The following is a 13,566-nucleotide window of genomic DNA, read 5'->3' as shown; positions in this document are numbered from 1 at the left end:
TTATAAAAATTCCTACCAGGGTTTCTGTGGAATTTGACAAATCAGTTCTAAAAATGTATAGGGAGAAAAACGAGGCCCAAGACATACTAAGAGACTTCTGAAGAAGCTTAAGAGCTGGGGTTGGAGTGGGATGGATACTGGAGCTACCACTTATCAAGGACAGCTGGACTGGAAAGACATCCATGCAGAATGGAAAACTGACCTATGACAGAGCAGGCATTATAGGTAAACATATTATTCAATAAATGGGTATGAAAAATTAATTATTCATCCAGAAAAATAAAATTGGATCCCTGTCTTGAAGCATGTACAAGAACTACTTCCAGGTGGGTTAAGGACTTAATTCTGGAAGGCAAAAATGTATTGAACTTTTACTTATTATTATTTTTATTTAAAAAATATTTTTATTTATTTTAGAGAGAGAGGAAGGGAGAGAGAGAGAGAAATATTGATGTGAGAGAGAAACATTGCTTGGTTGTCTCCTGAATGCATCCCCAATCAGGGATTGAACTTGAAACCTGGGTATGTGCCTGACCGGGATTGAACCTGTGACCTTTTGGTGCACGGGACAATGCCCAACAAATGGAGCCACATCAGCCAGGGCTGTGTTGAGCTTTTAGAAAATATATAGGAGAATATTTTTATGAACTTGCAGGTAGGAAAAGATTTCTTAGACTAAAAAGGGATAAACCCATAAAGGAAAGAGTTTATTAATTAATCTACCATAGCAGGGACCCTGCTATCAATAGAGATCATAAAAAATGAAAAGCTGCATAAAGTGGGATAAAATACTTTAAAAATATATAATGTCCTAGTAATTAAAATATAATGAAACTATTTTATGAAATATAAAAACAACTCAAAAAAGGCTCATTTAATAGAGAGACAAGAAAATTCCTCATGAATACATGAAAACATGCTCAACAGTAATCAGGAAAGTATAAATAAGAAGCACAATGACATAATTTCACACCTACTAGTTTGGAAAAAGTAAAAAATCAGAAAATATTAAGCGTTCATTACGATATAGCACAATTGGAACTTTTGTCCATTTCTGGTGTAGATATAAAATTTGGCAACCTTTTCAAAAATCCCTTATGCATTACCTAGTCAAGTTGAACAAGTGCATACCCTAACTTTAGGCAATTCTACTTTTAGGTGTATATCTCAGAGAAACGCTCACGTATGTGTGTTAGATTGGTACTTTCCAAACAGTAATGAATAGGCTAGGGCTTATCGAATGATTTTATAGTTCAGTTAGTTATTATTTTTATTTTTGTTAATCCTTACCTGAGAATACTTTTTTCTATTGATTTTTAGAAAGAGTAGAAGGGCGTGTGGGGGGCAGGCGGAGAGTAAAAGGAGGGAGAAAGAGAAAAAGAGAGAGAGAAAGAGAGAGAGAGAGAGAGAGAGAGAGAATATCATTGTGAGATAGACACATTGATTGGTTGCCTCCTGCATGGGGCAACTGGGCTGGCATTGAACCTCTAACCAAGGCATGTGTCCTTGACTGGGAATGGAACCCAAGACCCTTCCTTGACTGGCCAAGGCACCAACCATTGAGAAACACCGGCAGGGCTAATTATTTTTTCTTGTACTAGTTTTCCCTTCTTAGTTATATTCATTCACTTTCATGATACAATGGGTTAGAAGAGCTATCCAAGACAGAGTCCTTTTTAATATCTACAGTAATAAAAGCATAATATGCTAATTAAACCAGATGTCCTTCCAGACGTGATACCGGACATCCTTCCAGATGAAGCCAGGGCTGGAGGGAAGCCCAGGTCGGCAGCCAGAGCAAAGCCTGGGGCCCAGGTGCCAAAGGGAAGCTGGTGCTGGCAGCTGGGGGAAGGAAGGCCTACTCTTGCACGGATTTCTTGCACCAGGCCTCTAGTAATGTATATAACAGAAATAAAAGAGTCTTGTAGTCTGAAAAAACAGAGTCAAACCCCAATGCTATCTTTTAGTGGCTTTGTATTTCTGTCCAAATTCCTTAATCTATCCAAGCTTACATTTCCACATTTAGAAAATAAAGACAATAATACTTACATTTGTGTGGTTATTGTGACAAACTGAGAGATGTGATTTACATAAAATAGAAGCAGTGTATGTTCAAATAGTGGTTGTGATTGTTATTGTTTGTTTTTCCAATATAAGTTTGGCAGCATATTTGAGAATTTCTTTTTAAAAAATATATTTTTTTATTGATTTCAGAGAAGAAGGGAAAGGAAGAGAGAGATAGAAACATCAATGATGAGTGAGAATCATTGATTGACTTCCTCCTGTATGCCCCCTTCTGGGGATGGAGCCCACAACCAGGGCCTGTGCCCTTGACCAGAATTGAACCCGGGTCCCTTCAGTCCACAGGCCAACGCTCTATCCACGGAGCCAAACTAGCTTGGGCTATTTGAGAATATCTTGATTGGTGAAAGAAAGCTTAGATGGAAACTGTAATGTACATAACCCATTTGTTAATTTTGTTAATTAAGATTTAAAGCTTAATTCTCTTAGGAAGTATAATAACCTTTGTATTCAATATTGCATTACTTACATAACTCTATGATACCACATGAAGCAAGTATTAGAACTGCCCACAAATAAATAGCGTTCTTCTTCTAAATCCTAAAAGAAATTGCAAAAGCAACTATGACATATGAAGGTAACTTAAAAAAATAATTTAATACAGGGATCAAAGTCACAGAGGAACTAAGTTAATTATGTAAGATTAGAGGAAGTATAATGAATAAATTTCAGAATAAAACTAGTAAGTCCAATTCTTCAGTTACTCTCTGTAATTGAGGATTTACTATCATGGGTGGCGACAAATTTAGATAGCTTATTATTTCTATTATATTTGACTTTGTGTAATAATAAGGAATATATATATATATATATATATATATATATATATATATATATATATATGTCTTTGCCCCCAGTTCCTGAGACAGGGGTCCCGAAACTTTTTAAACAGGGGGCCAGTTCACTGTCCCTCAGACCGTTGGAGGGCCGGACTATAGTTTAAAAAAAACTATGAACAAATTCTTATGCACAGTGCACATATCTTATTTTGAAGTAAAAAAACAAATGTTTTCGGCGGGCCGCATGTGGCCGGCGGGCCGTAGTTTGAGGACCCCTGTCTGAGTCTTTGACCGTGATTCCCAACACAGAGCTCCCTAAACTCTTGTCATTTCCTGAGTGATAGGAGTGTCTGATGCAGAGCTCCTACAATTTTCCCCACTGAAACACAATTCAGTGAATTTTCTTGTTTAATGGTTACCAACCAGAGGTGATTTTGCTCACCAGGGGACATTTGGCAATGCCTGGAAATATTTTTGGTTGTTTTTGAGTGAGTTTCAAAAGACACATGTCCCTCCTTAAAGGTTGTAAAATCTGATGACACTATACCTAAATGACAAAGATAGTCCTATGTACGCATGTATTTGTGTGTGCTTATTTTTTCACATAACATGTTTCATAATGTTTCTATGGGTTTCCAACATACAAAAAAAGGGAAAGGAACCCGGCTGGCATGGCTCAGTGGCTGAGAATTGATCTATGAACCAGGAGGTCATGGTTCGAGTCCCGGTCATTTCACACGCATGGGTTGGGGGCTTTTTCCCCAGTGGGAGGCGTGCAGGAGGGAGCTGATCAATGATTCTCTCTCATCATTGATGTTTCTCTCTCTCTCTCCCTCTCCCTTCCTCTCTGAAATCAATATAAAGATATTTTAAAAGAAAAAACAATAAAAGAGGAAGGAATCCTGTACTTCTTCGGGAATTATGTTCATGAAACTTAAAAAACTCATAAACTCAAAAGCCAAATTCAAATATTTTCCCATCTATAGGGATTAAAAAATGAATTAATATTAATCTGGCTTCTCTCATATCACTCTACTTGTTTCATGAAAATGAAGATTGTTAATTTAAAAGAAGGCACAGCCCTAACCGGTTTGGCTCAGTGTGTAGAGCATCGGCCTGGGGTCTGAAGGGTCCCAGGTTCGATTCCAGTCAAGGGCATGTACCTTGGTTGCAGGCACATCCCCAGTAAGGGGTGTGTAGGAGGCAGGTGACTGATGTTTCTCTCTCATCGATGTTCCTTACTCTCTATCCCTCTCCCTTCCTCTCTGTAAAAAATAATATATATTAAAAAAATAAAATAAAAAGAAGGCACAGGCCCCAAAGTAAAGGTGGGATTAGTCACACAAAGTCTCTGAAGCAGTGGCTTTACACATTTGTGTGAAAACGTAAGCTGTGAGGTGTGGGTCCAGTATTTTGTTACTAATTGATAAAGTGCCAATATTTTAAAATGCTTGCCCTGGCTGGTTTGACTCAGTGGTAGAGTGTTGGCCTGGGGAATGAAGGGTCCCGGGTTCGATTCCCGTCAAGGGCACATGCCTGGGTTGCGGGCTTGGAGGAAGCCGATTAATGATTCTCATCATTGATGTTTCAATCTCTCTCTCCCTCTTCCTTCCTCTATGAAGTCTATTAAAAAAATATTAGAATGCTTTACTTTTTTGGTAAACCTGAAAGGATTTATTTATTTGCATTCACATATGTTTTCTTGAAAAAACAAACAAACAACAGAGTAAAAACGAATCTAGAAATGGCTCTTCATCCTGGGCATTGTCATAGGAGTATATGATGTGAGTGCTCTCAGCCGGGAGCACTGTTATCATTACAATGGTAACTGGGGCTTTAACATGCTGATAAAAAGGCTAAGTGAAAATCACATACCATTCCATCACTTATAACTTGCAAAGCACATCTAAAAAGTAATGACATTTTAACAGTAATTTAAAAATACCTCTCATTTACAGTTACAACTTATACTATTTAAAACAGGTTGAATTAGGTTGAAAGCTCAAAAAAAGGAAAAATGAACTGGATTTTTCAAGTTTCATAATTTAGATCAACTCACTGGCCCTGTAACAATTGGTCTTATAGTCTGAATGCCCGGAGAAGAACAGCGCAGCTCTGTCTTAGGCGAACTAGCAGTTAAAGAGAACAAGAAGAGAGAAATAAATAAAGATGCATACGAAATTAATCAAAGTTTTCTACTCTTGTTTAAGCCTAAAACTTCAATAAGAAAAAGAAAAATACAGCAATATTTGACTTCTATTTTCAAACTGATTTTGTTTTTCTTTTCACATCTATTTAATGGGAAGAAATTCACATTAAATCACAGCCTTGAGTCTGAATTCATGCTATGTGAGTGTTTTGTTACGTGTACATACACATACATTGACATTCACGACAAAAATATTACCGTTTATTTTTCAGAGAACAAGTTCCTGGCACACTCCACTCAGAAAATAATGTTCCTTCGTACTCTAACGTAATCTAAAAAAAGAAGATAAAATAGTTCAAACAAAAACTTTGCTCCAAAATTTTCACCTCATTGTTCAGATGTACAATTTAATTTTCTGGGTCTTTATTAAAGGAACTAGAGGCCCAGTCCATGAAATTTGTGCATTCAGGGGTGGAGGGGCCCTTCAGCCTGGCCTGCGCCCAGTCCAGGAGCCCTCAGGGGATCTCCAACTGATGGCTTAGGATTGGACCTGTCAGTTGGACATCCTCAGTGCTGCCGCGGACGCGGGAGGGACTCCTGCCACCATTGCTGCACTTGCCAGCCATGAGCCCAGCTTCTGGCTGAGCAGCGCTCCCCCTGTGGGAGCACACTGACCACCAGGGGGCAGCTCCTGCATTGAGCATCTGTCCCCTGGTGGTCAGTTCGCGTCATAGCGACCTGTCATTCTGCAGTTCGGTCAATGTGCATATTAGCCTTTTATTACATAGAACTAGAGGCCCGGTGCACAAAAATTTGTGCACTGGCGGGGGGTGGGGTGAGGTGGTGTCCCTCAGCCCCTCATGTGCCCTCTCAGTCTGGGACCCCTCGGGAGATAACCGCCTGCTGGCTTAGGTCCGCTCCCCGGGTGGCAGATGGCAGGCCCGATCCCTCGGTGCCTGCCCCGCCTCCCCAGGTTGCGCACACGGCAGGGCCGATCCGGGGGATGGAGCACCACCGCGGGTTGGGTAGCACACGGGACGCCCGGGCGGGCCAGCCGATTGCTGCTGCCCCGCCGGGCCGCCCCAGGTTGGTTGGCACACGGGATGCCCGAATGGAGGCCGGGCTGGCTGGCCGATCGCTGCTGCACCACCCAGCCGTCCCGGGTCTGGTCGCACACGGACGCCCGCTGCCCCGGGTCACAGATAGCAGGCCCGGATGTCGGCAGGGCAGGTGGGATGGCACCGTCCCACCCCACCGCCCCGGGTCGCAAATAGCAGGCCCAGATGGCGGCGGGGCAGGCGGGATGGCGCTGCCCCGCCCTGCCTGCAGTATGCAAATTAGCCATCTTTGTTGGTGGTTAATTTGCATATTGCCCTGATTAGCTAATGGGAGGCGTAGTAAAGGTACAGTTAATTACCATGTTTGTCTATTATTAGATAGGATAATAATTAAACTTTGATGTATTTGAAATTTTAGAAAGTAGTACAATGAAAGAAAAGTAACTTTTCTGGGACACTTCAGTAGTTTCCCCACCAAATAAGATTTTTATTTTATTTCAAAAATAATATATTAAGTATCTAGGAGGTACTCTAGTAGGTTCTGAGCATTAAAATAAGAAGATAAATGAGACAGGGTCATCCTATCTGTATCATGACATTATGTTTTAAATATTAATCACAAAACACTCAAACCAACACCAGTTGTTTTTGCAACTTACATATCTAAGGACTATTATTAGAGAGGGAGATCTATATTAGGAAGATAAATGAAATGAATATGAAATAAAAATAAAAGAATGACACTGTACTATACAACTGAATATGATTAACTCTGCCCTAAGACAAACACAACAACAAACAAACAAAAAAACTTAACTTTTAAAAAGTTAAACACTTACAGTACTTCTGGTACTAAAAATGCGGTAGTTTGGGCTGCTAGCGTGGTATCTGTGGAGGAAAAGGTCAAATAAGAATATGAAAATTAATTTCTCCTCCAAGGAAGAGGGATTCTATGCATGGTCAGAGCATGCCTGGGCTGCCAAGAGCTTTACATTTCTGCCCACACATCTTCCTGGAGAGCAGAGTCAGGGCTAAAACTCAGGATTATCCGTGAACTCTACCCACCACTCAAGAGACGTTAGGGTTTGCTCAGTATCCAAAGACACTAGAATGACAAGTACAGATGCTTCTTGACTTACAATGGCGTTACATCACAATAAACCCATTGCAAATTGAAAATATTATCATTCAAAAATGCATTTAATACCCCTAGCCTACCAAACATCACAGCTCAGCATAATCTGCCTTAAATGTGCTCAGCTCACTGACATTAGCCTATAATTGGACAAAATTATTTAACATAAAGCCTATTTTATAATGAAGTGTTGAAAAATCTCATGTAGTTTACAATGCACATGGCTTTTCCATCACCACAACGTCAAAAAATCATTAAGTGGAACTATCGTATGTTGGGAACTGTCTGTAAATACTTTTCCATCTTTTTTTATTTACTTATTTACCTTTAATACTAGAAGCCCAGTGCAGGAAATTCGTGCACGGGTGGGGTCCTTAAGAGGCTTCCAGCTGGGGCCTCCCTTCCGCCCCCTGGTGGTCACAGTATGTCATAGCGAGCAATCGAATTCCTGGTCAGGAGAACTCCTGAGGGGACACTTTTTTTTTAAATATATTTATTATTGATTAAGATATTACATATGTGTCCTTATCCCCGCGGTACCCCCTACCCCCCCACCCCCGCTCATTCTCTCATCCCCCCCCCCTCCCGTTGTCCGTGTCCATTGGTTAAGCCTATATGCTTGCATATAAGTCCTTTGGTTGATCTTTCCCCCTTACCCCCACCCTCCCCTACCTTCCCTCCACGGCCCGACAGTCCAATCAATGCCTCTCCGTCTCTGGATCAGTCCTTGTTCATCAGTTTATGTTGTTCATTGTATTCCACAAATGAGTGAGATCATGTGGTATTTATCTGCTCTCCAGTTCCATCCATGCTGTGGCAAATGGTAAGAGTTCCTTTTTCTTCTTCCTCTTCTTAAAGAATACCTATCAGCATTTCATATAATGCTGGTTTGGTGGTAATGAACTCCTTTAGCTTTTTCTTATCTGTGAAGCTCTTTATCTGACCTTCTATTCTGAATGATAGCTTTGCTGGATAAAGTAATCTTGGTTGTAGGTTCTTGCTATTCATCACTTTGAATATTTCTTGCCACTCTCTTCTGGCCTGCATGGTTTCTGTTGAGAAATCAGCTGACAGTCGTATGGGTACTCCCTTGTAGGTAACTGAGTTTCTTTCTCTTGCTGCTTTTAAGATTCTCTCTTTGTCTTTTGCCCTTTGCATTTTAATTATGATGTGTCTTGGTGTGATCCTCTTTGGATTCCTTTTGTTTGGGGTTCTCTGTGCATCCTGGACTTGTAAGTCTATTTCTTTCACCAGGTAGGGGAAGTTTCCTGTCATTATTTCTTCAAATAGGTTTTCAATATCTTGCCCTCTCTCTTTTTCTGGTATCCCTATAATTCTGATGTTGGTACACTTGAAGTTGTCCCAGAGGTTCATTACACTATCTTCATATTTTTGTAATCTTTTTTCTTTTTCGGTTGGGTATTTTTTGTTTCTTTGTATTTCAAAACTTGACTTGATTCCTGGAATCCTCTTGTCTACTGCTGGATCTCTGTATAATATTCTTTATTTCAGTCAGTGTATGCTTAATTTCTAGTTGGTCTTTTTTCATATCCTCCAGGATCTCACTAAATTTATCGGCAGTTTCTAGAAAATTCTTGAAAAACCTTATAACCACGGTTTTGAACTCTATATCCAGTATTTGTTTTCCTACATTTCTGTCATTTTCGACCTGTTTATTTGTTTCCGCATTTTCTATGTTTCCCTGTGTTGGTAAAGTGGCTTTGTGTGCTAGGTGTCCTATAGGGCCCATTGGCTCAGCCTCCCCAATTACCTGAGGCGGACACTCTTGCTGCACCCCTTCTGGGCTTTGTGCACAGCGTTGTTGTAATTAAGCCTTGAGTGTTGTAGGTATCTCTGGGAGGAATTGACCTCCAGGCCAACTGGCTGTGAGAATCAGCTGTGTCTACGGTAGGAGATCCTCTGTGCTGAAGACACCCTTATGGGGCAAGACTTGCTTCAGTGGGGCTTTGGTGCTCACTGAGTCTGCCCCCTGAGTGTGTCCCTTATGGATCTGAGGAGTTGTAATCTAGATGGTCCCACTCTGACCACTGGGTACACTGGCTCTTGGATCTAAGGAGGTGCTAATTTAGCCTCTGCCTGAGGCTACCCAGCAGAAGCTATGAAGAGATCTGCAGATTCCCCTTCCTTGTTTGGGGTTTGGAGGTGTCAATATGAGACCCAGCTTTGAAGCAATGCAAGCTGCTGTGGGGCCTTAGGCCTTCTCTTGGAAGTTCTGCATCTGGCCAAGCTGCAGTTGGTTAGGAAATTTTCAGATTGCAAAGGGCCGGGGCATTCATATGCAAAAGCCTCTGCTCAGCTTGAGTGGGGTGGGGTCTCAGGGAATCAACAGGGTGGAGCAAGCAGCTAGTTCTGGATGATGTCCGTTTTGTCTTTTAGTTGTATTTTTGAAGTTGTTGTGGGAGGCAGCAATTTCCAGTGTTTACCTATGCCGCCATCTTGGTTTCCATTTGGTTGATAGTTATATTTTATTTTTTTAATTTGAAAAATTTTTCAATCCTCACCTGAGGATATTTTTCCATTGATTTTTCAGAGAGAGTGGAAGAGGAAAAGAGAGAATTTTCCACTGATTTTTCGTAGAGAATGGAAGAGAAAAGAATGGTAGAGAATGGAAAGACAGAGGGAAATATCGATGTGAGAGAAACACATCCATTTGTTTCCTCCTGCACGCACCCCAACCAGGGTCTGGTCATGGGAGGAGCCTGCAACCGAGGTACGTGCCCTTGACCGAAATGGAACCTGCGACCCTTCAGTTCGCAGGCCGAAGCTCTACCCACTGAGCCAAACAGGCTAGGGCAAGTGAAAAGATCTTACAAAAGATCTTCATTTGGACTAGTCATATTTCAACTTCTCAAAAGTCACGTGGCCAGTGGCTCTCATAAAGCATTTTTTTTTTAATTTAAATTTCAGTATACTTTTAATATTATTTTGTATTCAGCTGTACAGCATAGCGGTTAGACAATCCTATACTTTACAAAGTGCTCCCCCTGATAGTTCCAGTGCCCACTCGGCACCATACGTAGTCATCACAATATGATGGACTCTATTCCCTATGCTGTACTCTACAGCCCCATGACTACTTTGTGACTGCCATTCTGTACTTCTTAATCCCTTCACCTCTTTCCCCCAGACCCCAATCTCTCTCCCCTCGGGTAACCACCAGTTCACTTTCTCAGGACTTCACTGACCTCTGCAATGGCCCCTCTTATTATTTGCCCCCCTCAACGCCCCCTCCCCAGGGAGATGCCTGGGTCCCCCCCATGGCCACCTCCGCGATGGTTTGGCTGCTCGCTGGTGTTCTTACGCTGGGAACGTGGGAGAGCAGGAATTACTTACTGTCAGGGCAAAACCTCCATGGCACAGAACATTCGCAGGGCGTGCTTCTTCCTGGTGAACCCCCCGAATTTTAACCTGCGGTGAAAACCTCTCTAGGGTATTTTAATACACGTCCTTCAACCACTGGCGACCTAGTGAGCCTAGTGCAGCGGTTCTCAACCTGTGGGTCGCCACCCCTTTAACGGTCGAACGACCCTTTCACAGGGGTCGCCTGAGACCATCCTGCATGTCAGATATTTACATGACGACTCATCACAGCAGCAACCTCACCGTGATGAAGTAGCCACGAAAATAATGTTATGGTTGGGTCACCACCTGAGGAACTGTATTTAAAGGGCCAGAAGGTTGAGAACCGCTGTGTGAATTCCCCGCCCCCATCCCCCATCTCTGTGGAAATTTTTGAATTTTTGCTCCTCTCCTCTCGGGCAAAAGCAGAGTCTCAGGATTCCTGAGGGCTCAGCGACGTGAAGTTACCGCGGCTCCAGGGCAGCCCAGTCCCAACAGCGCCCCCTCATCTCGCGCCTGGAGGCACCGGAAACGTCCGGCAGGGGCGGTGGGGCGCTGGTACCCGGGGGATGGGGGAGCGGGGACCTGAGGGCCCGGACGGTGGCCGCGGACTCTGAGGCGCTGGGAGGGGGCCCCCTGCGAGGCCCCGGGAGCCCCGTCCTCCACTGGCGTCTCTACCTCCACACAGCCGAGCCGCAGCAGCTCAGACAGGACAGCAGCACCGCCACTGCCCCGGCGGACATGGCGCCCAGACGCTCAGCGGAACCGCGCCTCCTCGCCGGTTAAGCCCACAGGCCTACCCGCCAAGTGCGCATGCGCGGGAGCGTGCGTGTACTCGTGCGCGTGCGTGTGCGCGCGCGCGTGCGTGTGCGCGTGCGCGTCCGCGTCCGCGTGCGCGTCAGCGACCCGGTGCTGAAGGGGAAGCCGCAGTGGAAAATGGAAAGCAGGGCGGGTAGAGGTTGGGAGGTGGAGGGGGACGGGGAGAAAATGGGAGAGATCCGTCACACTACCGACACGGACAAATAAAATAAAATCCAAACCAGGTTTTCGGAAAGGCAGAGCCGTGCTTTTTTGGAGTGGAACAGCAAAACCACCTAGGAAAACCCGGGGTGAAAAAAGATAGAACCTCCCAGTTAGTGTTTCTTTCAGACCCGTGGTTCTCAACCTTGGCTGCACATCAGAATCACCTGGGAATCTGTTCAAAATCCTGATTTCTGGGCCTCGTCCTCCGGAAATTCTGTTTCTTTGTTATGAGGACGAGGCCCCGAAATCAGGATTTTAAAAAGATTCCCAGGTGATTCTGATGTGCAGCCAAGGTTGAGAACCACTGTCTTAGACCCTTCATTTCCATCCAGGTCAAGTGGAGGAGGAAGAGGAACCGTGTGGCGGGAGAACATGGTAACACAAAAGTCACAAGACGGTTAGATTTAACAATATGAAGGTTACTGGTAGCCTTGACAGGAGCAGTCTCCCGGAGGAGTGAGGTCCAAAGAACATCTAGAATGGTTTGAGGAGTGAATGTAAGGTGAAGAAATGGAGACTATAGCGGCTAGGGCACAAATGGGATCGGGCTGTGGTCAGTGGAGGACATTGTAAAGATGAGAATACTAAGGGATACTTGTATGTAAAGAGAGAAATTGGTGATCTGGGAGAGAGGGCGAGGTTTCCAAGGGCCAGGTAAGGAGAAGAGATCATCCAGTGCACAAGTGGAAGGAAGTGGAGGGGTTGGCCATTAGTAGGAGGGATGCTGCACCCATAGTGACAGCATATAAGGTAGATACAGGTGCATAGTGATGGCCTAGATCAGGGGTGGGCAAACTTTTTGACTCGAAGGCCACAATGGGTTCTTAAACTGGACCGGAGGGCCGGAACAAAAGCATGGGTGGAGTGTTTGTGTGAACTAATATAAATTCAAATTAAACATCATTACATAAAAGGGTACGGTCTTTTTTTTTTTTTTTTTTTTTTTTTTAGTTTTATTCATTTCAAAGGGGCTGGATCCGGCCTGCGGGCCGTAGTTTGCCCACGGCTGGCCTAGAAGCTATAGAGACAAATGGAAGCCGGTTAGAAATTTGGGGATGGGGAAATGAGGGTTTCTTTTCAGATTTGCTTTTTCTCAATGAATAAGAGACAAGGTGATCATGGAGAGTCAGAGAGGAGAGAGGTGGAGTGGAAGGAATTTGAAGAGAGAAGAAGGTATAAAATAGGGAAAACAAATATACTAGGAAAAGAGGGTTGAACTCCAGGCAGTGTTGAGTGGCAGTAAGTGCTGTATGCATGACTGTTAATTGTCCTCAAAGTTGTGGACAAACTTTTCAAATTGTCGGCCAGCTGGGGAGAAAACAGCTGGGGTTCAGAGAATGATGGTGCTTTTTGTCTTAGATGTCTCCAGTTATGAAGTGACTTTTTTAGCTTGTTGGTATGGCAGTGAAATGTGGTTGATCTCTGACTAATCTTTGACTGCAGGGGTTGCAGTCACTGTCAAAGTAGGCACTGCAACTCTGTATCTGGAGTGGAAATCACCTTGGCAGAGGTATATAATTTTCCCTGGCGAGGTTCAACATAGCCTACCTGTCAATCCTGTGTTTCATGTGTCTGCAGGAGAATTATTCCATGTTGGTGCTAAGGTAAAGATCATCCTTGTTGAAATTTGGGTAATTAACTGCCCCACTGCATATATATGTATTGATTATCCTATCTAATAGAGAAACTTGGTAATTAATCGTAACTTCGCTACCCTTCCCATTGGCTAATGAGCGAGATATGCAAATTAACTGGCAACCAAGATGGCGGCTGGCAGCCAGGCAGCTGAAGTGAACATGAGGCTTGCTTGCTCCAGTGATGGAGGAAGCCAAGGTTCCCTGCCAGCGGCAGCCCAGCTCTGAGCTCCAGATGCAACAATGTTGCAATTATAGAAGCTAAACAAAACTAGAAACCTGCTTTTTGAGCCCACTGAGCACCAGTGATGGCAACAGAGTTTCAATTATAGAAGCTAAAGAAACC

The 13,566-nt window shown here is 43.4% G+C and overlaps 1 protein-coding gene across 1 annotated transcript in view; it reads right to left on the bottom strand.

Moving 5' to 3' along the window:
• The window catches only part of LOC308535514 (cation channel sperm-associated auxiliary subunit epsilon-like), an 83,153-nt gene extending 71,816 nt beyond the window's left edge, over positions 1-11,337 (bottom strand). Inside the window, exons 1-5 of the mRNA XM_081114432.1 lie at positions 11,242-11,337; positions 6,908-6,956; positions 5,269-5,342; positions 4,921-4,990; positions 2,552-2,622 (exon numbers count right to left, since the gene is read on the bottom strand). Of these exons, the coding sequence (XP_080970558.1) occupies positions 2,552-2,622; positions 4,921-4,990; positions 5,269-5,342; positions 6,908-6,956; positions 11,242-11,306 (329 nt within the window). The 5' untranslated portion in view covers positions 11,307-11,337. The remainder of the gene's footprint in view (positions 1-2,551; positions 2,623-4,920; positions 4,991-5,268; positions 5,343-6,907; positions 6,957-11,241) is intronic.
• Positions 11,338-13,566: the final 2,229 nt, after the last annotated feature.

Source organism: Myotis nattereri (assembly GCF_964212035.1).
Source record: "Myotis nattereri genome assembly, chromosome: 20".
Taxonomy (NCBI): domain Eukaryota; kingdom Metazoa; phylum Chordata; class Mammalia; order Chiroptera; family Vespertilionidae; genus Myotis; species Myotis nattereri.
The sequence above is the reverse complement of the archived record's forward strand: the minus strand, read 5'-3'. Positions and strand labels throughout refer to the sequence as shown.